This window comes from Manis pentadactyla, chromosome 8 (assembly GCF_030020395.1).
Source record: "Manis pentadactyla isolate mManPen7 chromosome 8, mManPen7.hap1, whole genome shotgun sequence".
NCBI classification, from domain to species: domain Eukaryota; kingdom Metazoa; phylum Chordata; class Mammalia; order Pholidota; family Manidae; genus Manis; species Manis pentadactyla.
This window is the reverse complement of record NC_080026.1, coordinates 29,761,974-29,777,668: the sequence shown is the minus strand read 5'-3', so window position 1 is coordinate 29,777,668 and position 15,695 is coordinate 29,761,974. Positions and strand designations below refer to the sequence as shown.

The 15,695-nt window shown below is 35.7% G+C and overlaps 1 protein-coding gene across 1 annotated transcript in view; it reads right to left on the bottom strand.

The window, feature by feature from the left end:
* The window catches only part of LRP1B (LDL receptor related protein 1B), a 1,911,502-nt gene that overhangs the window by 278,575 nt on the left and 1,617,232 nt on the right, over positions 1-15,695 (bottom strand). Inside the window, exons 48-51 of the mRNA XM_057505633.1 lie at positions 9,255-9,368; positions 8,862-9,011; positions 5,599-5,721; positions 3,718-3,837 (exon numbers count right to left, since the gene is read on the bottom strand). Coding sequence (XP_057361616.1) covers positions 3,718-3,837; positions 5,599-5,721; positions 8,862-9,011; positions 9,255-9,368 — 507 coding nt within the window. The remainder of the gene's footprint in view (positions 1-3,717; positions 3,838-5,598; positions 5,722-8,861; positions 9,012-9,254; positions 9,369-15,695) is intronic.

Below are 15,695 nucleotides of genomic sequence, written 5' to 3'. Positions count from 1 at the left end.
ACTACTCTATCAGTTTAATGTTTCTTTACCTGCATGATGTTTTTCAAATGTGTACAGCAAAAAATAAAAATAAAAAAATAAAAAAATAAAAACAGAAACCTTACTGATTTTGACTAAATTCAAAAGGTCTTTGCTTCACCTTATATGAACATAGGGAAAACATATGAAATTAGAAAATGACTCGTTCTCATGAGGTTTCCCTAGCCCCTACTATAGCTACACATATTGAATGGCTTACTTGTTATTTATATAAAATATTTGTTGAGTGATGCCCCCCCAATCTAATTTTTCTTAATTTCACTTTCCCAAAAGCTGCCCATAGAACAAGATGCTAAAAAATGTGTTGTTGAATTATTCAGAAACATGTCCATTTCTCCAAGAAGAAAATAAGACTGACTAAACTGATGAAAGATAACCTTGTTTTCAAATATCTAAAGTAGTGACCAGCATGCTTTAATTGGATTATTATTATCATTTTACTTTTCAGCCATAGAGTTATTTGTTATGAACAGAAGATGCTCTTCAATATGGGGGACAGCAGGGTGCCAAAGAGAACCCCTGGGGATCTTTTCCAACATAAATATGCCTGTCCTGACATATACTTTAACTTGGAGGACAGAATAGCAAGTGAATGTTGAAAAGTTTCCCAGGTTTTTCAGATGCACTTATTTGATTGAGGGTCATGCTAATAGAATGGGGTTTAATATGATGCTATTACTGGAATAAATCATAAAAAATATATTAAATAAATGTTGCTTTCATTTAAAAATGAATTTACCTGCTACTTACTATGTATTTAGCATCTTTCATTATAAAATTCTCTTCCTACAGAAATTACTTTTATATTATTCCTCCTTATTATCTATTTTTTCAAGCTTTCTGTAAGAATATAAAATGTCATTTTCAGTATTATACTCTCAATTAGTGCTTTAATTTCCATAATATTTTTATTTAGCTTGAGATTTAAAAAATTCATTCTTCTATTGAAGTTTGATACATGTTAAAACTCCTTATCTACTTTCTTATTACCACTCCAATTTATTCTCAAGGTAGATATAATAGATACAGCACTGATTTGGCTGTTGAGAAATTTAATTCTATGTGACCTTGGAGAAGACTAGTGTCTGAGTTTCACTATCTGTAAAATGAAGGGTATGACTAGATAATTACTAAGATACCCAAGCTATAAAGTGGAATAAGGTTCTTTGCAGCTAATTTTCTGGCTCCCTTGATAGTGTTCAAGTGATTTTATGTTAAGAGTATGCCAAAACATCACAGTCAATTGGAAAGAAAATGGACCAAAGAAAAAACTGATGGCTTCATTCCATAGTTACTCTGCCATCTGGAGAAGCCCTGCCTTCCTCTGGCAAATGAATCCCAAGAGAGAAGAAAGACAAGCTGAAGGAATTCCAGCTTCATACTGTGCATATATTTAAATATGCTATTTAAAACTGTCCATGTAATTAATAAAAATGTAAGATAATACTGTATTTGTCAAGAACTGAAGGGGGAGTATAATGAGTCTTGTGAACTCAATCCTTTTTCTTTGTAGCAGAAATAATATTTGATTGGTAAGAGTTACTATCCTATTAAGTAAGTATTTCAGAAACCTGAATTCTGGTCCTATCTCTGTCATCGCCATTCACTGAGTGCCCTCAGGCAGTTTATTAACCTCTGCGAGTTTCTCTTCTATCAAATGAAGGGGGTGGACCAGGCTGTTTTTCAAAATGGGATTCTCAGATCCCAAGTCAGAGTAACTACGTACTTATTAAGAAAGAAGGCGTTTACAGCCCACATGAGAATACTTGAAGGTGGGGATTTAAAAATCGACATTTTAAACAAGCTTCTGAGAAGGATCTTTTGTATACTAAGGGTTGAAAACCACTAAGATAAATATTTATAAAGTTCCTTTCCAATCCTGAAATATTAGGTCCAGTTCACTGACTGATGCATGGCCTAAAGCAGTATTTTTAGGTGTCACTAGCTTGGTAGTTAGTATATAAAAATGCAGCTGTAATTAAATTAAATAGACTTGATGTTCTGACCACAGGTAAGCCTACTCATCGTCATTTTAGTTCTTAAAAAAAAAAAGATTAGGACACTGATAGATATAGGCACAATAATACACTGAAAAATAAGGGAAGGAACATGAGAAATAGAACAAAACAGGATGAGAATTTATTTATATAGTGCACATTGGCCATGCTGGATGATCACAGTAGTTACAGAAGGTAAGTCTTTTTGTACCCTCTTAACAGATAAGGAATTTGAGAAACAAGGAATAGAATAGACCTGTCCATGGTCACACAGCTAGAAAATGCAGATGTGGGAGAATTTAACTCTGTGTGACTTTAGGGTCATTTCCTCTTCTGTCATGCTGGGCCCACTCACAAAGGGTAGGAGTGTCAGTGGAGCCATTTGGTACAGGGTTAAATGAAGGGTCAAAACAAGATGATTTTAGAGACGGCAAACATGTTAAACCCACGACAAGTAGACAATGTTTTTGTTTAAATTAAAGTAAGATTTAATAGCCAAAAGAAACAAAGTTCAAAGAGGCTGTGCAGTCATCTAATTGATTACTGATTTCTTCTCCCTTTCAGAGCTTTCTTTTGATTGCTATCTTCCTCTATTTATCTTTATATTTTGTATAACTAAGTTGTTTCAGGTGTGTAAATAACAAAAGTGGGTTTAGGGTAGCTTAAATAAAAGAAAAGAATTGCCTGTTTCAAGGATATCTCCAATTTTATATTAATTATAGAGACCTTCAGTTTAGCTTGAGAATTATGAAACCCTATGTACTTGTCTCTGTGGCAGTGGCCTAAATAGTAGGCCACAGCTCCTGAGTGTACCTAACTCTATACACACACCTTATTCTATGTCTCAGGTCCATTTTTCTCTAAAATAAAGATGATAACAGCTGTGAAATAGGGCTGAGTTAATGAGGGAAGAATATATAACTGTAGATAGAAACACACATACAGAAACAGATTGGAGAGCTAAATAGACAGACTGATAGGTATATAAATAAATTTTTCAGAATGTCTAGCCAATTGACATAAATTTATGGAGATTAGAATGCTTCCTTCTTTTACCCCTCAAGAAATTAATAACTCCATTTATTTGTTAAATGTTTGTGATTATTTAAAAGCAGTTACATTGGTCTTGAAGTTGATACATAGTAGGTAAATGTAGACATTTGACACTAAACCTCTAGTCCTATGATTTTTAAAATACATTTCAAAATCATATACACTAGCCTCCTTCCTTCCCTTTTAAAACAATTCAATATTAGTACTATAATACACACACACACACAAGTACCATGTGTGGCTTGTGGCAGCATAAATTAGTTGAATACTTATGGAGGGTAACTTAGCAATACATATAAAGAAACCTGAAAAAAGTTTGGATCATTTGACCGAAGTAATCCCAATCAGTGAGATCTATTCCAAAGAAGTTATCAAAGACTAGACATAAAATTTACAAATACATTAATTATGCCAATATTCACAAAATACCCGAAAATCTGAATAACAACTGTACATATAAAACAGAATAATAGCTTATCATGCAAATAGTAAAAACAAGTACATATAAATATATATATATTTAATGTTAATTTAACAAAGCAGTAAACAAAGTTTTATGTATGCTCTAAAATGATAGAGCATATATAACAAACACCTAAAAATTGAATGAGAACACAAAGTAGCTCACCACAAATGCTATCACTTTCATCTAACCCATCTCCACAGTCATCCTCTCCATCACAAATCCAATGCTTAGATATACATTTTCGTGCAGAACAAGCAAATTGATTCCAAGAACAAGAAGAATCTAGAAAACAAACAAGAATATATGTTTTAGGAGTGAAAAAAAAATTATTTGAGACGATCTTAGGACAGTTCTGACAGTGAGAAAAGTTATTCCTTAGACTTTGCTAAAATCACCCGTCCTTTTACAAAACATGCCAAGCTCTTCTTTTCCATGTCGGCTCTATAAAACTAACAGCTGGCATATTCCCTGACTTTCCAGGTTTAACAACATGGTCCCTTCAACAAATTCTCACAGGGCTTGACTTCCAGCTAGTTATTATGCTGGTTACTCTTCCCTAAGTATATTCCAAGTTGTCCTTTTTGAAAATACATGCAGTGCACATGTACATTCCAGGTGTTGTCTAGTCATCCTTTCTAAATTTTAAACATTTGGAGAATAGAATTACTTCCCAGGCAAGGTCATGGTATGGTGGACTCACCAGCATGCATCTTTGTTTTTAAAGATGAGGTGACAAAGGAGATTTTATCTCAATGACAAGCCATGAGTTTCATACCTGTACATGTTAATACTTGGATATTTTTATTTGTCTTCTTTGGGAACACTTAAGTCTGGCTAATAACATTTAAATTCATTGTCATGGTGGTAGTATTTTATTAACAGATAATGCATTCATTATATTATTCCCCATATATATTCAAAATCAATCTTGTGATTTCTCTCTTCTACCTTCAACCTGCCTCTCCATTCTGCATATTTATCACTGCAAAGCATCTGAAAATAAAATCCTTCCAAATTAAAGTATTCAAAATAGAAATTACTACAAATTTTTTAAACGATTTCCATCCTATAAACTCTTTTAAAACTTTGTATCCTTATTTAAAATATTTATTTAGATGGCCCATGAAAAGACAGAATTTTAGAAAGAAGAAACCTGGAAAAAATAAAATTAAAGAAGATACACACATTCAATGGTTTCTTGTCCAGAAATTATGAATCTATGCAAACTATTTGTAAAGTTCTCTGTTAATTCTGTTCAGATCTAGCTCTAGTGTAAAGATATATGGCATCGCAATCAAACAAAATGTTTCTTAGTATTTCTTGATGATATTTACTTTTAGGAGAGTGACATTCCATAGAAGATCCATTTTTAATCTTTTTTTCCTACTCTGCCTATTAACCATAGTGTATGTTATCTGTGTGAAATGAATATATGGGCTCTAGGCTTTGTTTCCCTACAGGAATTTCTTTGACCTGGAAAACACAAAATCCATAAATTTTATAAAATAAATTTTTTAAATGCTGTGTGTCCTTGCCAAGTAAATGAATTGTGCACACACAAAAATGAGGAGGGAACTGGTGAAGGATGCAAGTTAGAAGAAATACAAGTTTAAATATGCTATTTAAAACTGTCCATGTAATTAATAAAAATGTAGAATAATACTATATTTGTCAAGAACTGAAGGGGGAGTATAATGAGTCTTGTGAACTCAATCCTTTTTCTTTGTAGCAGAAAGTAAATACATTAGTATCTAAAGTTAATGAGTCAAGAAATGAAGTTGTGAGTATCTCATTGAGATTGATGGAGGTAATCACCAACAAAAACTGAAAAGGTTAAAAGAAAAGGGTGACACAGGAGAGTTATTCATAATTATAAGTTCATTTGTTCTATTTTAATTTTCAACATTTTGTTTTATTTAATAAAAATGAAAATTGATGTTAAAATACATTAACAATATCTTCTATAAAATCTCTATGTAAGAGAACATCAGCGTATAAATAATAACATGGCTTATAACATTAAAGCAAGATATGATGCCTTACCACAGTGGAATTCATCAAGTCCATCCTCACAATCTTTCTGACCATCACATATCCACGTATTCAAAATGCATCTTCCACTAGGACAACCAAAATAATTTTCTTCACATTTGTGTTTGTTTTGAACTGTGATAAAATATAGAATGCAATGTCAAACAATTTAAATTAATCTTTGACTTCTGCAATATAGGTAGATAAAAGAATACTAATACTCCTTGAACTAGAAGAGATTAAATAACAAGGAAATTCAAATAAAAAAGAGCTCAGATGTTCTCTACAAGAATGTCAAGGCCATGAAAACCAAGGGAAACTTGAAAAAACTGACACAGATCAGAGCCTGGGGAGATGTAATAATCAAATCCAACCCAGGATTGGATTCTGGGCCAGAAAGAGGGTACTAATACAAAGTACAATAAGATAAACAACTGGTAAAATTCAAATCATGTGGAGTTTAGGTAATAAAATTAAAATTTAAAAACTTAGGTGATTATAAAGTCACTGAGCCTAAGGCCAAAGAATCATTTGAGGTGGAAAATGTTAATTCCATATTCATAAAAGGTAAACATAAAACATTAGTGGATATTTGTTGAAAAAGTGTAGACTTAGTGTTCCTACTGTCCTATATTTTGAATATGTTTTGACAAGATTTAAATAAGTATTATATATTTTAAGGAATTAAAGCAAGTTATAGTAGAACCTCTAAAATTATTATACCTTTAGAAATACCAAGAGAATAGAAAGTATCTGTATATACAATTATTTTGTAAGTTATATATTTTTGAGACTGTGGAGTACTATTGTTATGACCTCCAAGGGTACATAAAAATAACTAGATTTTTCTCTTTCCTGGACATCATTGGCCCTTGCACCTTCAGGTTCACATAGTTGTTGAATGGAAGTAAACCTCAGAGTAAATAAACCAATTACACAATAATGACCCACATGATTCTTCTAAGGTAACAAAAGTCATCCCCAGTTTATTTTTTTTAATGTCAACTTTATAGATCTAATTAATGGTGTACATTTTCTTAGTGAATTCACCATTAAACCCAAAAGTCTTGAGTGTTTTACATCTTCTTCTTAGGACAGTGCCTAGATATAACCTAAGGTATTCAGACTGATCTATTAGTGGCTCCCTGTCTGTCTGCCCACCTGTCTTATGTGCCTACATGAGCGTTTTTTTTAAATAATTTATCAATACTAGAAATACATAAAGACCATAAAAAAAGTTTAAAAAATAAATATAAATTTAATGGACATTATTATATGCTGCCTTTAATGTGATTTTTAAATTAACTACAGCCATAATGAGATCAAGAATTATTGTAGGAAGAACATTGGATTAAGAATCTCAGGTTCCATGAATCTAAAACAATGTTTCTGTATTTCTTTTTAAATGTTGTGTATAAACAAACATAAAGTAAAAAAACTGTGGAAGAGTTGCAGTGAGCCATAGTCAAGTGCTCCAGAGAAGTTCTCCAGCTCGTCCTAGGAGGCGGCTAGCCTTTTCAGGCCCAGAAAGAACAAAAATGACATCACAGAATGTTACACCCTGTTGTGAAGGAAAAAAAAAAATGGAAATCTGCTACTGTGCACTTATGTGGGCAGATTATGAACTATTAAAAATATAAGTTCTTCATAGTAGAATTTATGTGTGCATGTATGCTGGCGTGTGAAGAACCAACAAATACAATCTCTTAATATATTTCAAAAAAATTACTATGTGTCACCTAAACATGGGAAAAGTGCAGGGTAAGTATAGATGTAGGGTAAGGAGAGGGAAATGGCAGTGTAAGAACACATTTTTTTCCTATATAACATATCTACCACCAGTTATAGTAATTGAACACTTTTATTTCCTGTATTATTATATATTTTGAAGTTTGTTTCTTAAAACAGAAGAAACAGGGTGATGATTTTTCATGGAAGGCATTATCCAAGGAATGCAAATGACACTTTCAGAGCTTATATAGGTAAAGATGATTAATAGTCAGAAATACTAATTTTGATCCAGTGATGATAAGGATTACCCACAGCACTATGCTAGCAGATTGTATAAACTGCATCAAACAGCCTAACATGATAATACAAGTTATATATGTGATATGAGTCATCAGAAATACATATTTGCTCATTCATATGACTAAATATATATTTCCCAGATATATTTGGTCTTTATCCACAGTTCCTGAAAACACTGCAGAGTCTTATAGGTGAAATGGGGTGTTTTTTCATGTTAATGAGAGACTTTTGGATCCCACCCAAGGGCAGGAGCTGGAGGCTGAATCAGCCAGTGATCAGAAATTTAGTCAACATGATTATGCAATGAAGGCCTCACAAAAACCCCTGAGAAAAGCCTATCACTCTCTGCTCTCAGTTGTATAGAGCTTCTACACTTGGGAAACCAGAACACTATGTGTCACCAAGCCAGGTCCTAAGCTCCATGCAGATAGGAGCTCCTTTATTTGGGACCTTGCCCTATGTGTCTCTTCATCTGGTTGTTGACTTGTACCCTTTACGGTATCCTTCATTAACTGGTAAATGTGTCTTCCTGAGTTCTGTGAGCCACTCTGGCAAATTAATTGAAGCTAAAGGGGAAGTTGTGGGAACCTTCAATCTATAACTAGTAGGTCAGAAGTATAGGTTAACTGCCCGGGGCTTATGACCAGCATCTGGAGTGGGGGGCAGAGGGTCAACTTCAGAATTGAGTTGAGCTTTCAGATACCCTGCTGGTGTTCCAGAATTGCTTGGTATTATGCATGAGAAGACCCCCCATCCCACATACTTCCACACATTGGAATTGGTCCAGGAACTCGAACAGAGTTATACAACTATTACTACCCTGTATAATACTATGATGTATATGAAAGAACACATCACATATAACACTGAATAAAGCCAGTGGTGGGAAACATTGTCTCCCTCCAATTAGTCTCTGAAGAGTATTTTCTCAGTATTTTAATACTCCTGCAGATACATTATATACATTACACATTTTAAAACTTTACAAGGATTAATGAGGAACTGAACATGAAAAAGTAATTGATCCAAACACAGAATACATTTCTTGAGTATCATTCAATAACTCATGAAAAAAAAAAGATCAAATGGCATGTTTGGAATAGGGTGGTTACATTTAATTTAGGCTACATTATTTACATTCTACTTTTAGCCATTGAATATCAAAAGTGAAGACTAATAAGTTTATTCTACACAACTAGCCTCTAAGTGTTCAAGGCAAAGACTGTTTTCCTTTCTAGAATTACCTGGGCATTTTAATTCATCTGAATAGTCTCCACAGTCGTTAGACCCATCGCATATCCAGGTTGGCAGAACACACAGTGAAGTAGAATTACATCTTATGAACCCTGTGGTTTTCACTCCAAGTTTATAGAAATGTGTACAGTCTGTATTATCTATAAGGAGGCAAACAGGAAAATGAGAAACACCTCAGTTGCAAAGATGATGAGCTTTCTATGTAGGTTATAGAGACAAGAAAAGTTAACCTCATTTGAAGAAGTAAATATGCAATTATCCTACACAACAGGGGTTAATTACATATCAATTCTGGACAAGGTTCAGTAAAAATTTGGATGGGGTACAATGCAATACCACAGATGCCCAGGCATGAACAAGCAAAAGGTAGTGAAATATCTTACTGCAGCTTTTTTCATCTGAAGCGTCTGCACAATCAATGTTCTGGTTGCATCGTGCTGATCTTGGAATGCAAGCTCCATCTGCACAACGGAACTCCACAGCAGCACAGGTTGAAACTAGAAAAACAGATAAATAAATAAATAAATAAATGAACAGATGAGACAGAAAATCTTTCCTTGTTTTAACATTTTGAGTACAAATGGTCCTTGACTTATGATAGTTTGATTTACAATTTTCCACTTTATGATAGTGCAGAAGTGATACACATTTGGCAGAATCTGTACTTCAGATTTTGAATATTGATCTTTCTCTGGGCTAGTTATATGAAGTAGAATACTCTCCTGTGTCGCTGGGTGTTGGCGACAAGTCATAGCTCTCAGTCAACCACGTTATCACGAGGGCACACAACTGATATACTTCCAACCACTCTGCTTTTACATTCAGTACATTATTCAATAAATTATATGTGATATTCAACAACTTTATTATAAAATAGCCTTTGGGTTAGATGATTTTGCCCCACTGTAGGCCCAGGTAAGCTCTGAGCACATTCAAGTCAGGCTGGGCTAAGCTATGATATTTGTTAAGTCAGGTGCATTAAAAGCATTTTTAACTTACAATATTTTCAACTTAATGATGACTTTTTTGGGATATAAACCCATTATAAGTTGAGGCAGATCTCTTTTTTAATTCATATTTCATTCTTTTAATTTTGTTTGGTTTTTCTTTTTTGACTCTGGGAAGTCCAATTTGACCCATGACCCTCACTCACAAGCTTGGGTTCGATGCCTTATCATCAATCTGTGTCACACAATAAATATTTCCTTCTGTTTTGGTACTTACAATACTGCACGGTAATTGCTTGTTTATGCGTCTACCCCACTCCCAAATTGTAAGCTCCATGGTAGCAGGGACTATCCCTTGTTTCCATGATCATACCTGGCCAGCACTGAGCCAACATAGAAAACAATTAAACATTGCTGAAAATTCTCTCTTCTTCTAACTTCAAAAGTACAAAGTTATGACACTAAGTGAAAGCCTAACTGGAAATACAAATCTGTTAGCCATGAGGGAGAATATTCACTGCTAAGATGAAGACAGATGGACAGAGACAGAGAGGGAGAGGGAGAGGCCATGGAGCACCTGCTTCATTATTCAAAAAGGGGAGAACTCAACACGGCTACAGAGTCATCCATGATACATCACACTCCCTTTACATGGCTGGCCCTATTGCTCACATTTGGTATAGGAAATATGGATGCCTCATGCCAAGAAACATATAAATGTGGTAAAACTTGTCTCTATTGTTGGAAAGTATCACTTTCCAATTCTCTGCTATACTTAGAAGAAAGTCAGTTTCAATATGTTACTGTCATTATACATTCATTGTACAGAATTCTTAATCATATATTCCTTTTTACTGTGCTTACACGTTCATTACCATATAATGGTTTGCAGCAATATGTTGTGAACAGGTGCATGGTATGCTATGTGCATTAGATTAATTTAGGTGAGAGTTTTATTCAAATTTCCACAGGTTGATTATGTTAATGCACAACCTAAGGGGCTCTTTGATTATGGCACTTTTACTAGTGTTGATATTTTAAAGAGCCTATTTAATTATAAATAGAAATGATTTCAATTGTAAATGGTTAAAATGCTATCTTAAAATATGCAAATTTTACTCAAGGATGTGTATGTCATTTGTATTTCACACTGCACAGCTCTTATTATATTTAATTGTATCTTGCAATTGTATCATTTTTGTTTAAATGATGATTAGAATAAATGTTTTATTTACAATTTGCAATTATAATAGCTTCACTGTTTTCTTCATTTAAAAAAATCTCATCATGTGAAACAGATAATGCCATTATAACTAGAGATAAATGCAATGTTCTAAAGAGGAAAAAAAAAAGACATTTTTCTTTTGTCTAAAAAATTCATTTCTATTACATTTCATATTCATTATTTTTTAGTGGAAATGGTAAATGGAATATTTATCCTAGAAAATAATCACAACAAGCATTTACATTTTGTTTTTGACTTTGCTATCAGCAAGCTCCTATTAAGAGGTTGTATTCCAAAAGATGTCTTATAATCCCTTTATTTAGAAGACATGATTCATTTCTTTGTGATTCAACATTCTACATAGTAGTAATATGTCTAGACAAGTCTATAAAGATTTATTTCATAATACACTTGAAGTTCTATCTTATACTTCTCCTAGGTTCTTGTCCTCACTGCAAGAAAGAATTGAAAGACAGAAACATAGTAGAGAAGTAGAATGAAAGTTATATTTGAATACACTGTCAGGGAGGAATGGGCTAGAGTTAAGGTAGACAAAGGCATGTTTACTTGAATAAAGCAGAGAGGAAGGGGGCGCTCATTGATGGGAGCTTGCAAGCTCAAATTAGAGTTCTCAGTAGCCCCTCCCTACTTATCTGAAGTAGGACAGAGAGACTGAACACTTGTGTGTGCGTAAAGTCTGGAAAATAGAATGAAATAGCAAAGTGACAAAGACACCAATAGAGAAGCACACAGACAAAACATATTAAGTTAAGCAGTAAGAAGTCTTTGTAAAATATGCACTCCAAGAAAAGGGAATGCAGGTAACCTCAGAGAGGAGGTTAGGGTAAGCATGCATTTAAGGTCTTAGGGTTCTGTTTTTAAAGGCTTTCATAAACAGGGCAAAGAGCGGGGGTTGGGACATGTTGGGGATAGGCTTGACTTGTGGTGTCATGATGTCCCTCTCCAGTGAGAGACATTGTCACTGTCTATAGTCAGCCTTCTAGATAATTCTGTAAAATAAACTTTCTGTTCTTCTCCAAGATAGTGGCTAACCCCAAGCACTGGAAACTTACAAGACTGCTTGCCTTGCCTTAAGATAGGTTGTTGGCTGATTACCAAAGAATATGTTAGGAATTGAACTTCTCAACTCTCTGCTTTTAAAATGGAATCTAAGCCTTCAGATGGAGACCCTCCTTTTCTGATTATGCTATTTGAATTTTGGCATTTTTAGGAAAGTTGATCATGTGCTTGTCCCATGTCTCTGCCCTATCTCGTCTGCATTGGCTTGAGCAAGTCTCAAGGTCAGCTCAGATTCCCTGTGGGATGAATTCACATTGCAAAGGGTGTTAACTCTGTGAGTCCTCTCTGGCTCTGGCTTTATCTGATGAACTCCCTGAGTCCTTGGTGGGCCCACCCTCTTCTCATCCTGCTCATATCTTTCTTTCTGCTTAACACTTGCAGTTAGAGTTTAGGATGCTAGAAGGATCCCAGTGGGACAGTCACAACACATTCTACCATCTTCATCCCCCTCTGAGCTCCCACAGAGAATCCTCTGTGTACATGGCAGGGAGTCCATTTGCATGGGTTTTGGAGGCAGATAGAGTGAAGCAGCAAATTATGACTCTGTGAATATGGCAGGGGAGTATTTCAGACCATTAAGAGTGTTAGGAATGTTAGATAGAAAGATAGACATGAGCAGCTAGAAAAGGGGAAGACAAGGCTCAAAAAAAGAGCTTCCCAGATAAGGTTCAAAGAAAAAGTCACCCAAACTCTGCCCAGGTATAGGGTCCTATATGGGGACAACAAAGGCATTGCAGGGAGATAACTTCCTCCCCACTCAGATCCCAAGGGACAGAAGTAGGAACTGCCCAAATCACACCTCATGAGGAATGGGCATGCTCCCTGAGAGGGACGGCTGTATAGAAAGCCCTGCAAATGAAATAACCCCCACCTTGTCAGTCAGAGGTGCTCCCTTACCAGAATGCAGTATATGGGCCACCCACCTAACAGACTGAGGCCTCTGTCTACCTTGACTCTGGCCCGCTCCTCCCTTGGAGTATATTCAAATAAAACTTTCACTTTGCTATGCTATTGTGTCTCTGCCTTTCAATTTTTTGTCATGGTGGAGACAAGGACTGAGGAGAATGAACTCAACTTGTAACAAGAGGACTGGAGATTTAGGGGGTTCACAGTAATGGAGTTTCAGAAACAGTGTTGGGGGCTCTCAGGTGGGAGTAAGAATAAAGAATGACTTATGTGAAGAGTGGAAATAGGGAACTGGTAGAACACGGTCTTGGATGGAATTCTGGGAAGCAGAAAGAAGGAACAAGAGGAACTCTGACTAAATAAAAAGAGAGCATGACACTGAAGTTGAGAAGAATATCTAGGGGATAGCATTTAAATGAAAGACATGGGGAAAAGGGTGAAGTAGGGGGTCAGAGAATGTAGGTAGAGAGTAGAATATTTACATGATGTATTTTTATCTTCTCCCATCATCCCAATAAAACATAGGGCTAATGAATCCTGGTGAGTGTAAGGTAAAATTGAGCCAAAATGACCCGACAAGCAGGCAACAAAGGAGCCAAAAGTTTAATAGGGCGCAATCCTGGGTGATGTTTGCCGGTCTGATTAGTCACAGGCCAGAAAAGTTGCACCCAGCAGGACAGGCAGCGAATTTTTAAAGAAGGTAGGGGGAGGCAGAACATAGATTTACGGCAGTGCAAGGATTGGCTAGCCTAAGGCACCTTTTTCAGGTTGGGAGGGGGCAGCAGCCAGGGACTTTGGCACATCATCAGTGTCCGACGTGCTCACCCCTCCCTCCAGTGCCTCCAGCCTTACAGTGAGGAGGGCTGGGCAGGCCCATCAGAGTGTAAGGGATGTGGGAACAGATTGTTCCTTTACTTCTAATCTTATCTCCACAGATTCCAGGACTCGGGTATAGAGTTTGGGAACCACCAGAGGGTTAAATGCATGGCCAAGCCTCTTTCTCTCTGTTCCCTCAACTGTATTCTCTCCTCAAGTTGTTTTGGTCAGCCAAGTATTGATATTTGTTTCACCCTTAGGGTGATTTTTCAGGGAGAAAGATTCTGGAATCCCTAATTTGTCAAGTGAATATGAAAACTTTCTGACAATTTCTCCTGAGGCTAAAAGTCCTAAAAAAGAAAGAAAAGAAAAGAATGTAATCCAAATGAAGATATGCCAAGTGAGAAATATTAGACTTTTCCCTCAAGACAGTCCAAAGGAAAGAGTAAGCCTACAAAATATGAGGAAAACATGCCACAACCTCAACAGGAATAGCAATGAGACACTACAAAGGAAGCTCTGACAGGGATTGTGGATCAAAAGTAGTAGCAAGAGAGAAAGTAAAACCATCTTTCCCTCATATGCTTTCTTAATTTACCTTTTCATCCATTTTCTTTTCTCCATGCCAGTTAAAATATTTCATTAGAGGAAAGATATAAAAATGATTGGTCTTTCTTATCAATAATCTAAGTCAATGTTTTCTCTTCCAACTCCCCTACCCAGTCAGTAGGTGGCAAAGGGAAGATGATGAGAAAAAAAAAAATCATTAAATTTTCTGTCACATCTCTTCTCTTTACTTTCAAACCACATCTTTTATTTAATTTACTGGTGAGGCTCTAAGGGTATGCAAACCCAGAAGGAAAGATGATTTCCTCTCCATGCAGGCTTATCCTTTTCCTTTAGCTTGTTGTTTATGGAATCTTCAACATTTTGCTACGAACATGGGAAAAACAAACACAAACACAAGTTTTCTCTTCTGTGGGTAGCCACCGAACTCCTCAGCTCTCCGGTCCACCTAAAGGTGTTCATGTGGCTCAAGGAAAGCACATATTTCCCACGGGGAGTGTTCATGTTCATCAAAGCAGGGAGTGAAGGAGGCATGCCATGCACTCTCCCCGAATCTATTCCCTCAGCCTCTCACATAACCGGAAGACAGATACAGAATGAAAAACTTTCTGAACAGCTCTTCAGATCCCCCCTGGACAGTCTGATGTCTAAAGCTCTCAGTCATGAAAGGAAAAGCTATAAAGGGGCAGTTAATGAAAGATTTATAAGGATTGGGAGTTTTGCTTTTCCTCCAAAGGAGAAGAAACCCCAACTAATTCCTTGTAACATCCACTTCCACTCTGTAAATAGCTTATCTGCCTTGCGGAATTAAAAGAAAAACAAACAGTAATATTCATTACCATTAACATTAAAACTAAACAAATAAAAGTATAATAGTACTTGAAATAATTTACAGATGATTCCACCAGAGCCTCTCTCTGTAGCCTATCAAAATCACCCTGTGTATACCGATGTTTTAGGGTACTAATTTAAATTTTTTTGTATTTAATTTTATTTGCATTTAAAAAGGTGGTTTGTATATGTAGATATCTGTACAATAAAACCCCAAATCCCCGTGATGCAATGACTAAAGAAACAGAGAAGGAGTAGATGAAAGAAAGGCTGGGATGCAGACAGATCTGTTCCCATTCTCTCTGAGCCTGTATGTGCTCCTTGTCCACCATCATTTTTTAGGTGCTGTTAAGTTTCCATGTGTTTGGTGGATTCATACCTGAATTTTTAATTTATAAGACAACTATCTTGTGGGAAATCGACCCAGAGAAGTCTCTTCCCTATGGCATGAA